This window comes from Macaca mulatta, chromosome 3 (genome assembly GCF_049350105.2).
Source record: "Macaca mulatta isolate MMU2019108-1 chromosome 3, T2T-MMU8v2.0, whole genome shotgun sequence".
NCBI lineage: Eukaryota > Metazoa > Chordata > Mammalia > Primates > Cercopithecidae > Macaca > Macaca mulatta.
In genome coordinates this window covers 183,379,616-183,390,795 of record NC_133408.1, presented here as the reverse complement: position 1 = coordinate 183,390,795, position 11,180 = coordinate 183,379,616, and the positions used below count along the sequence as shown (strand labels likewise).

Sequence of the window (11,180 nt, the reverse complement as noted above, 5' to 3'; positions counted from 1 at the left end):
ACATCGGGGACCCCTGGCCCATTACCTTCTCTCTCTGCAACCTCGGAGGGACCAAAAATGGGCGAGGTGCAGTCAGAGCCTGGATGGGCACTTGCTTCTGTGAATGCCCGCCTGCCCACTCTCTCACACTTTGGGCTTTCTGGGTACAGCTTAGACAAAAAGGTCTCCTTGCCCTTTCTCATACATCTTTTCTGGACTCCACTTCTTGCCTGGTGTAACCAAAGTGCTCACTTAACCCTTGCAACTTAGACCTTCATCTCCTCCCCATGTATCTACCTGGCCCCATCCCACGAGCCAGAGGCCAATCTTTCTCTTTGCTGCTTCGGGACCGCCTTGCTTTCATTTGTCCAAGAAGACCACGTCTCAGAAAAGTTAAATTGGATTCAAGACGATGTCTTCTAGCCAGCCTCGGGTCCTGACATTGTTGTTAGTCTACTGCGAATAAACTATGCTCGTCATACTCTCCCATCCCCAACCAGGCCTGGAGCTCGACTATCTGCAGATCCCCACACCCACCCCTGAATGTCCAGCGAGCATAGAGAAGTGACCCACACGATCCACTTGCAAAGACTTCATGTTCTGTTTGGGTGGACAAAATAGCGCACTTGAAACGCAGAGCCCAAAGCTGTGTCCAATCACGTTTCTGTGTGTGTCCCAGATGCGGCCCCAGGAAGAAAACAAGTGTTTGCGGAATTTGGTGGCCAAAGGCCCTTCGGCCCGGCTTTATTCTCACCACCACCCCACTTCCTCTCAGTGCATCCCCTGCCCCCAGCCCGCAAAATCCATCAACCAGAACCTCGGGGTAGGCCCTGGGTTCGTGCCCCGGCTCCCGAAACCCAAGCCGGGGTTCTCCAGGCGAGAGCCCCGGGAAAGGGGCTGGGCACGGGCAGGCGGGGGGGCGCGGCGGCGGGGGGGCGCGGCGGCGGGGGGGCGCGGCGGCGGGGGCCCCAGATCCCCGAGGGAGCGCCGCGGCACGGCCGGGGCAGGGGCGGGGAGGCGTGGGGCGCAGCCAATCCCCGGGCCGCCCCCTCCCCGGCCGCGGCGAGCAGAGCCGGGGCGGGGGAGCCAGGCGGCGGCGGCGGCGGCAGCGGCGGCGGCGACGGAGCTGCCGTGGGGAGGGATGGAGAGGGGAGGGGGGAGCGGAGCCGAGCGGAGACAGCCGCGGCGCTGCAGAGCGGCTGGGGCGGCGGCGCGGCTCCCGGTGCTCCCCCCGGCGCGCGCCCCGAGTCGGTGAGGGCCCGGTCCGGCGGCCCCCGGAGCCATGGGCTGCATCGGCTCCCGGACTGTGGGTGGGTACCGCGGCCGGGCGGGGACAGGGCTGGGCCCCCCGGGCCGCCCTCCCACCCCCTCCCCCATCCCTCTCCTCGCGCGTCCGGGCGCCCCGCTCCGCACCCGCCTTGCCCTGCTAGCTCCTTCACTTTCCCTCCGTCCGCCCGCGGTCCCTCTGTCCCTCCTTCCTGCCCGCTCTCCTCTCGCGCCTCCGGGGCTGCCATCCCGCTCGGCTCGGTTCGTTCTCCCCGTCGCCCTCCCGCAGGCGCGGTCCTCTCCATCCTCTCCATCGTCCTCCTCTCCTCTCCTCCGACGCTCGGCCCGACGCTCGGTCCCCTCATCCCTGCCCCTCCAGGCCATCCACCTCTGCTCCGCCGTCCCCAGCGCCTCCTCGCATTCCCCACTCCGGAGCAGCCCCCCGCGAAGGACCCCCGGCCTCCGCGCCAGCCCCGAGTCTCTTTCGCACGCCCCCCACGCCACCCCCTGCTGCCGCCTCCATCTGGCTCGGGTGCTTTGCCCCATCTCTCTCCCTCTCCGTTGCCTTTTTCTGTCGTTCCTGCCTCCTCCGATTCGCTTTGTTCACGTGCGTTTTCCCTCTGGGGCGGGGGCGGGATGAGCCCGGGTTCCACGCCCGGAGGGACCGGGCCAGGGCCGGGTGGAGGGAAGGGGCTGGGGGACGCGGGGAGGAGGTGGGGGCTTCGAGGCGCTGAGAGGGGTCGGGAGCGCGCGGCCCGGGAGGGTGGGGCCGGCCCTGCCTTGGCAGCCGGGGACCCGCCGGCACCTGTCAGCGGGGGCCGGCGGGGCGGGGCCGGCTCTTTATTTACCTTTGACGCGGGGAGGGAAGAGAGGCGCCTCCTAATCCACCTTCTCCCTCCAGCTTCTGCCTGGCTACCGCCCCAGACCCCCACCCAGGCATCCACTCCGCTCTCGCCGCTCAGCGAATTCATCCAGCCCTCTCCCACCCCCTCCCCCATTCTTCCCCTTTCCAACTCCCAATTTCTCCCGCCTACACCTCCTGGTGACCTCAGGCTGAGAGAATAATTCGTATTATTATTACAAACACACTCACTCTCCAGAAGCCTGATTTCCCTGAGACCGGTTTATTTCCATGGATACCCCCTCCTCCTCTGCTTTCACCCCTTCTCCCTGGCTCTCTCCCTCCCCGCTGCCCCCCACAGCTCTGACTCAGCTCTCCGTCTCCCACAAAGGCCACCCCCCCGCTCCCCTCTCCCCCCGCCGCTGCCCTCCCCTGTCTCCCTTCTCCTTAGGCTCTTCTCCGCCTGCCCCATTCCTGCTGTGTCCCGAGGGCCATCTTTTCTCTTTTCCCCCAGTCACCAACCCGCGGAGCCCCAGGGAAGAGCAGGCCAACTTTGGAGGGTCCTCCCTCCTCAGTCCAGTTCACCAGCCCCTTCCTTTCCCCCACCCCTGCTGATGTGCGGAACGCCTCCTCGTGCCCAGCCCCATTCAATGCTCCCCTTCCCAAAAATGGAGCTGACCCTAAACTCACAATTGTAAAACCTCATAAGTATAAAGGGTCTGTATGGTCAGATGGTTCAGGCAGTCATCTGATGCTTGAATAGTCCCTGTAGGAAGACCCAAGCTGTTCTTCCCCAAGACTTCCCGGAGCACCATCCTGCCCTCAGTCCAGGAGTCTCCACCAGGAGCTCTGTCCTGGCTCTAACAAGCACCCTCCTTCCCCTGAGTCCTGCAGTTTCCCACTCAGCCCTCAGACCCTGTCCACCCCTCCCACCATCTTCTGTCTTCTCTCTGACTTGAATTCCTATTTTCTTAATTCCTATTTTTAAAAGTTCTCTCTTCTCCTTGTGCTCCCCACCTTCCCTCCACTTTAATCCATCACTCGTCTCCCTACAGTCAGGTGAAATGCCTCCAGGTCACCCTTGGCTTCTCCGCTCACTCTTTCTGGGAGGACACACCCAGCTCCTTGCTATCCAACTCCTGCCTCAATTCCCAGGAGTCCTCTTCCAGTCAGTCAGACTCACGGATGCTTAGGAAGGGCCCACAGTGGGAGACACATCCCTGCCACCCTAAGCCTAGAGAAAAGCCCTTCACTAGAGCAGTTCTGCCCTTATGTATAGACTTGTAATAGAGAACAGCCCAGCTCCCATACAGAAACCCTCCAAGAGTCCTCAGGAAGGAATAAGAATTGATTTTCTGATAAAACCCAACCTCTGACCCCTCCACATAAACAACAACAAATAAGGCCATATATCAGTTTTTCTGAGTGCACTATTCTTGGTTGAGCTAAAACTGGATATTTGGGCTCAGCATTACCACTTGTCTCTCCTAGAATTTGGAGAGCGCAGGAATATAAGAGGAAATGGGCAGCTGGGGTAAGGGAGGGGTGTGAAGGGCTGGCCCCAGGGTGTCACCTCGGCTGCACAGGGAGGTGAGGGCGGGCAGCTAACTTTCTGGCCCCCTCAGGGAACGAGGTGATTGCAGTGGATTGGAAGGGCCTGAAGGATGTCGATCAAATCAACATGGACAGCACCAGCTCACTGCACGGGAGCAGCCTCCATCGGCCATCGACTGAGGTGAGACCTCACTCAGCCACCCCGAGTCTCTAGCTGCCTGCACTTCCTCAATTCCAGGGCAACAACCTAAACACTCCTTCAGACTGACACGTCTACAGAACATTTCTCACAACACATGCCAAGCAGTCCACACGGAGAACCCAGGCAGTGGTGTCAACCTCAGGAAAGCCCTCACATCCCACACTCGTGGAAGGCCCTCTGAGGAACGGGGCTTCCTTGCATTCCTGTGAGTGACTGGGATGCCTATTCCCTTTCCTCTCTCCACAGCAAACTCGAACTGATTTCTCCTGGGACGGCATCAATGTGAGTGCAGCTGCCCCCAGACCTCCCCATCCTCCCGAACTCCTCCTCCTTATCTTCTCCCTTGCACCTTCCAACGAGCACGGTATTCCTTGGCTCCAACAGGCACTGTGAGCCCTCACATTCTCAACCTGTGCCCCAGCTTTCCAGGGCACTGGGGGTATATCCCTCCTTGGGACTCTTGGGTATAGTAGCTTTCCTTATCATCTGCCCTAGCTCAAATACTTTTTCCTGGAAACCATGAACCTTCTCCAAGTATAAAGCACGCCCGTACCTTCTTATTTCTCTGCCCTTCCTCCCACGTTCCCAACCCAGCTCTCCATGGAGGACACCACTTCCATTCTTCCGAAGCTTAAGCGAAACTCTAACGCCTATGGCATTGGGGCCCTGGCCAAGTCGTCGTTCTCAGGTGAGACTCCCGATGTAGGAATGCCTTCAGACAAAATAATGCTGACAGACTCCTTGGCTCAGTCTCCCTGCTCCTTCGAGGTTGATGAAGACCCTCATCCTCACACCCTGACCTATTCACCCTTCTGTCAAGCCTCCCATCTTCCAGGCCATTCCCCCCACCACCCCATCTATGGAGTCCTTAGGGGAGCCTGCCCCAGTGGGATGGAGTCTCATGGGGCTGGGGTGGGAGGAATGGGGAGGGTCTGGTTATGGGTGTTGTGTGATATTCTGGAGGATGTGGGAAATGTCTGGCCCTGTAGGGATCTCGCGGAGCATGAAAGACCACGTGACAAAGCCCACAGCCATGGGGCAAGGCCGGGTGGCCCACATGATTGAGTGGCAGGGCTGGGGGAAGACACCAGCTGTTCAGCCACAACACAGCCATGAGGCCGTGCGCAGGGATACGGATGCCTACTCCGATCTCAGCGATGGCGAGAAGGAGGCACGTTTTCTAGCAGGTATGTGCACCCTAAAGCCTCAAGAGACACATTTTCAGGATGAGGTGGATGGCCTCCAACCTCATCCCCTGTGGCAGAATTAGCTCCATCCATATTTTGACCATAGATTCACATTTCCCAAACAGCTCTAATTCTAAATATTTTGATGTGCTAATTCAAATTAGTGCTCTTAGACATATTTTTATAATCATCTCAGAAAATGAGTGGAATTAGATGGGGATTTGTGGGTCCACCCATCCCAGATGCCTTCTCTCCTCATCATGAGACTGTCCAAACCCTGAACTCCCTCAAGTGCAGGAAAAAAAAAGGGCAGGCCTTGGTCTTTGAAAGAAAGAAAGACCTTGGGGATTTCTTTTAGTCTTTGCCCCTTAGCATTTCGAGTCATGAATTCACCTACTAGACTCATTACTTGTGACAACCACTAGAAGATTAAGGGAACTGTGTGAGGAGATGGGAGGCCTACAGAAGAGGTTTAATTCCAGGAAAGTAGTGTAGGTCTGATAACAGGCATGCAATGTGCCTACAAGAGAGGCCAAGCCCTAGTGCAGGTCTAAATAAGATGCCTAGAAAGGGATAGGTCTGGAAGAGAAAGGAAGTATCGTTGTGTTGGTGATACGGGTGGGAGGAGAAATATCAGTGAAGAGGGTCACAAACATGTAGGGTGGGGGCCAGGGGCAGTACCAGCTTCAACGCACTCATGGATTTGACTAGAATAGGGATCCCATCCCTATGGGAAAAGTCTACCCATCCCCTTTTCCTTCCAATCCCTTGAACTTCCAGTTTTATATCATGGTGGACCCACAAGCCCACGATGCTCTCTTGGGGGTCTCTGTTGATGTTGAAATCTACTCTCTAGATTGCAATTCCTAAAAACCTCCAAAGATAAATTTCTGGAAATCCCGAATTTGAATCTCTTAGGATATCTCACCAGAAGACCCGTAACTCTTTCCCCTAGGAATCCTAAATCTGACTTTTTAGGAAGTCCCCCACAATACTCCATTCTCTGGGGACATACACAAAGGCTGTGCTGTCCAGTACATTAGCCACTGGCCTCATGTGGTTATTGAGAACTTGGTATGTGGCTCTTCTGAATGGAGATGTGCTTTTAAGTGTAAAATACCAGCTGGATCTCAAATGCTTCATATAAATAAAAGAATGTAAAATATCTCACTAATGACTTTTATTTCGATTATATGTTGAGATGAAAATCTTTTTATATATCGAATTAAATAAGTTCTATTATTTCAATTGATTTAACCTGTTTCTTTTTAATTTTAAATGTGGCAACTGGAAAACTTAAAATGATATAAGTGGCTTGCATGGTATTTCTACTGAACAATGCCGCACTAAGATGTCTTCCTACCCCACGCACGTGTCTAAAGATTTCGTGAGATATTTTGTGGTCGTTGCATTTCTTCCTGCAGGTGTCATGGAGCAGTTTGCTATCTCTGAGGCCACACTCATGGCCTGGTCTTCCATGGATGGTGAGGACATGAGTGTGAACTCCACCCAGGAGCCATTGGGCTGCAACTACAGTGACAACTACCAGGAATTGATGGAGAGTCAGGGTGAGAGATGTTCCGGAATCCAACCTCTGGAGCCTGCAAGGCCTCCCCAACTATCTCAGCTGCCTCCACTCAGCTCCATTCTTTTAAGACTTCCTTGTCCATCTCGGCTTTCCCATTGTCCTCCCTACTCCCTGTGCGCTCTGTGTCTTACTCCCGGTTCTCTGTGCTGTCTCTTAGCTGTCTCTTGTGCTGTCTGTGCTGTCATTCCTGCTCTTGACATTTTGTGACCCCACTGACCCCCAGGATTCTTTTTCCAGATGCCCTGGCTCAAGCCCCCATGGATGGATGGCCTCACTCTTACGTGTCCCAGGGTATGTACTGTCTGGGGTCGTCAGATGCCTGGGAAGCCAGCGACCAGTCCCTCATTGCCTCTCCAGCCACAGGATCCTATCTGGGGCCTGCATTTGATGACTCACAACCCAGCTTGCATGAAATGGGACCTTCCCAACCGGCTTCAGGATACTCTGCTCTGGAGCCTCCACCTTTGCTGGGGGGAGACACTGACTGGGCTCCAGGGGTAGGTGCGGTGGACCTGGCAAGGGGCCCTGCCGAGGAGGAGAAGAGGCCATTGGCCCCTGAGGAGGAAGAGGATGCAGGATGCCGGGATCTGGAGTCACTTTCCCCAAGAGAAGACCCTGAGATGTCTACCGCTCTCAGCCGGAAGGTGTCTGACGTCACATCCTCAGGTGTGCAGTCATTTGATGAGGAGGAAGGCGAGACCAACAACTAGCTTCCTCCCCCAATGCCCTGCCGTCCACTCCCACCTGAGGGCCATGGCTGTGACCCATACATTCCCTCCCCCAGCAGTACAGCTGAAACCGGGCAGACAACATTGGGGAACCCAGGAGCTTCCAGTCCTCTCCCGGAAATGGAGGACCAGGATGGGATTTTATCCAGGCTTACACTCTAGAAACCCACAGGCCTGGGAACTGAGACCTGGGCAACTAGATGGCCATGAGCTTGGTGTGACTGTGGAGAAGGACCTGGGCTGCGGGCTTCTGGGTCTATGCTGACAAAGCCTCCAGTGTGTGCACCCTGAAGACAGGGGCAGTGCAGCTGTGCTCAAGACTGGATCTCAGTTCTTCACTCCCCGATTTCGTCTTCCAGGAGCCATAACTGTGCTGTCTGAATGCCTCCTTTCTCCATTTCACTCTTGCTTTTCCCAACTCTGTTTTCTCTGGCTGTGGCCCCAGATCATCCTTACTGAGAGAACAGACCTTAGGGGCTGTTGGACATGGCTGGACAGGCACAGGGGAGGCTGCCTGAAGGGCACGTCCATGTGGAGAGTGGAGAGGCTGCCTCAGCGGGTCATTTGGCTTCTGAGATCAGGAGTCGAGGAGGAGGTGGACGTGGCAGCTGAGATCTACAGGGGGCACAGACGTGGTTCTTTCTATCAAGGCCTGCCCAGAGACAAGAGTCACTGAGGAGACCAAGAACAAACACAGCCCCTTGCTCTGGGATCTTGAATATCCCATGGCTGAAAGGAGGATCCTAAGGATCTGGGAAAAGACCCAGCTGGGGCTGGCTGCTCCAGCTCTTGCTTCCCTTTCAGCTTTCTTCCATCCCTGCTCCCGGAGCCTGGCCCTGAGGAGGGTGCGGGGACACCCGTCTTGGATACACCAACGCAGGATGCAGGTGTCGCCAACAGCGGGGGGAGCATGAGGGCTGTCTCCCCCTATCCACCCCTGTCCTCTGAAGCTGTTTACACTTTTCTCTTTGCCTTTTCTACATTTTTATAACTTCTTGGGCACTCAGGGTTGAGTGGGGTGGAGGGAGGAGTCCGGTGCTGTCACTCCCTCAGCCAGTCAGGGTTGCAGCTGAGGGCCAGGGTGGGCACTCGGCACCTTCTGCCCCTTCTTCAGCTCCTCCCAGGACTCCCAAACAGCTTCACAGCTGTCCTCCCTGCCTCCCCAGGCCTCCTACCGGAGGAAGACAGGAAAATTCGCGGATTCTTCTTTCCAGGATGGTGTATGGTGAGACACAAGCTTGCCCTCCCACACTTGGCATCCATGCTGGTGGGGACTGAGCAGCATATGCACCCCAGCACTACTGTAAGAGCACAGGCAGAGGACGGGCGGAGCGAAGCAGCGGCGCTGTGGGCTGGAGAGCCCTTGGCCCTGCCACTGCCAGGGTAGCCCCTCCCCAGCCCTTGGCACAGGCAGAGTTTGGGTAGGAGAGAGAGGCCTAAGAGGCTCACTGCCCTATCTCTTTCTTTCTTCACACCCTTCCAAGGCTCCAGCTCCCAGGCTTGTGTCCTACCCACACTCTGTCAGGAGTTCTACCACTTGCATCCCCTGCTGGAAGGGAGCACTGTCGTCCTCTCCCAGCCTTGGGCACAAACTTTGCCCTCACCCCCAGGTCCCAGAACTTATTATTTTATAATGAGGAGGTTGAGAGTTGGGGTGTTTCTGTCCATCTATGATCCTGTTCCGCCATCAAGTTCATACTCTCCTACACACACTCCTGGGATGCAGGCAGGGCAGGGGTTCTGTGTCTTCCCTGGAAGGGGGACAGTGGTTATCCTGAGGCTGGTTTTTGGAGGAAACATGGGCTTAGGCAAGGTGAGCCAAGGCAGGTGCAGTCACCTAACTGAATCCTCCTGTACAGGGGAAGAGTCCTCTTGTACTTGCTAACATGTGCTAACTCCGTGTCCCAGGACCTCATTTCCAGGAACTCTGAGAGGTGGTTTAGCATGCCTGCCCTGGCAGCTGTTCCCCACCCATCTCCTGCTGCAAGCTCTGGGGTTTTGCATGTTCATGTGACCTTCCTTCCTCGGGGTCCCTGGTTCCTCACCTTCTCCAATGTGTGCTATTCCCACATCACCTCTTCCTGTCATCTCATCCTCTCAGTGCCCATATTATCTCCCCAGACCACAGTGGACAGCTCACCCACTGAGTGCGTTCATTCATTACAGTTCCTTTTTGCTCAGGCCCGGGGGAGTTAGGAAAGGTAGACCACAGCAGCTTTCACTCCTCCTTCCCTTTCCCAAGGAAGCCACATGGTCCCTGACAAAAGATGACTAAAGGTCTGAAGGACTCTAGCAGGGTTCATACATGAACCTGGTGTCCCCAGGGTGCTGGCAGACAGAAGTCAGGTGGGGGTCTGTCTTCTGCAAGGAGCTCCCACCCGCTCTGAAGAGAGAGACTGAGGAGCTGGCCTGGGACCATCTTAGGACTCTTCTGGTGCTGGGGGCAGGGTGCATGGGGGTTGCTTATCGCCTATTTCAGGGGGTGGGGAGGGGCATGTGCAGGAAGAGGCTGCTGCGGGGTGGGAAAGGGTGGCTTTTCCTTTGGGGTTAAGGCTGTGCAGCACGTTTTACAGCAGTCCTGGAACAGGGCTGTTTTTATATTCTTGTGAATGAAACTGCTCTTGCTAAACGATTTTCTTTTTTGGGGGGGGTGCACTTTCATTTTCAAATGACTTTATTAAATGAAAATCCAAATCTTCCATTCTTCCCCTCCATTGCCCCCTCCACCCCCACACACCTTCCTTCTTGTCCTCGTGTTGAAGCGGGGATCCTGGGGAATGAGTAGTATCTTCTCCTCGACCTCACCTATACATCCCACACACCATCTTCCAGGTCTGGGAAATATCCATTTTTATGGCCAGTCTCAGCATGTTTTCTTAATGTGACATTCCCACCCCAGGCCCAAGAGAGATTCTATGACATATATTACAGAGAGAATTCTATATCAATATATATAAATATTATAGATTATGTACACAAGGGCATGGGCTCAAATGCCCACTGCCAGTCCCCTACCCAGGCTTCAGCGTCTCTCTTGGCCTGGGGAAGTGGGAGGGACGTGATGCTGGAGAAGGTTACAGGCTGTGTTCAATGACACTAAACAGAACATGGTGGCATCCTCTGGCTGTGACTGTCTTATTTGGGGGATGGAGGAGACTGGGAACAGGGGAGGCAAAGGAGGAGAATGTCGGAGTGGGGGCACAATGGCAGAATTAAGCAAAGCATACGGGATGGCAAGGTTTGGGGAGAAAAACCTTGGGTACGGAGCAAGGGTTTGGGGATGCTCACAACACCTGGCCTCCCTTTGTAGAGAAAGCGCGCTAATGGAGTGCACAGCCAGGCTTCCTGCTGCTGATCTGGGGAGGGTGAAGATGTGACTGTCCCAAGTGCAGGCAGCACTCAAGAGCCCTGCCATCTTGACGCTTAGCTCCTAACTCTCTACCCCTAGGAGAGGCATCTGAAGAACCAGTCTAAGAGGGGGCTGGTGTCTGAGTGACCCAGTGACCTAGCTGCTCTGAGCCCTGATTCTTGGCAGGAGAGGCCCTGGCTAGAGCAGCTCCAGGGCAGAGCTGACCTTTGGCAGGACAAGTCAAGAACTACAGTGGAGCCGGGCGCGGTGGCTCAAGCCTGTAATCCCAGCACTTTGGGAGGCCGAGATGGGCGGATCACAAGGTCAGGAGATCGAGACCACCCTGGCTAACACGGTGAAACCCCGTCTGTACTAAAAAATACAAAAAACTAGCCGGGCGAGGTGGCGGGCACCTGTAGTCCCAGCTACTGGGGAGGCTGAGGCAGGAGAATGGCGTAAACCCGGGAGGCGGAGCTTGCAGTGAGC

The 11,180-nt window shown here is 55.8% G+C and overlaps 1 protein-coding gene across 1 annotated transcript; it reads left to right on the top strand.

Moving 5' to 3' along the window:
* Positions 1-1,151: 1,151 nt before the first annotated feature.
* Positions 1,152-10,461, top strand: FAM131B (family with sequence similarity 131 member B). Its single transcript, XM_028846411.2, has 7 exons — positions 1,152-1,289; positions 3,712-3,821; positions 4,089-4,124; positions 4,437-4,530; positions 4,832-5,029; positions 6,454-6,597; positions 6,855-10,461. Exons 1-7 carry the CDS (start codon positions 1,262-1,264, stop codon positions 7,325-7,327), a joined length of 1,083 nt encoding a protein of 360 aa, XP_028702244.1. The 5' UTR covers positions 1,152-1,261; the 3' UTR covers positions 7,328-10,461.
* The last annotated feature ends 719 nt before the right edge of the window (positions 10,462-11,180 follow it).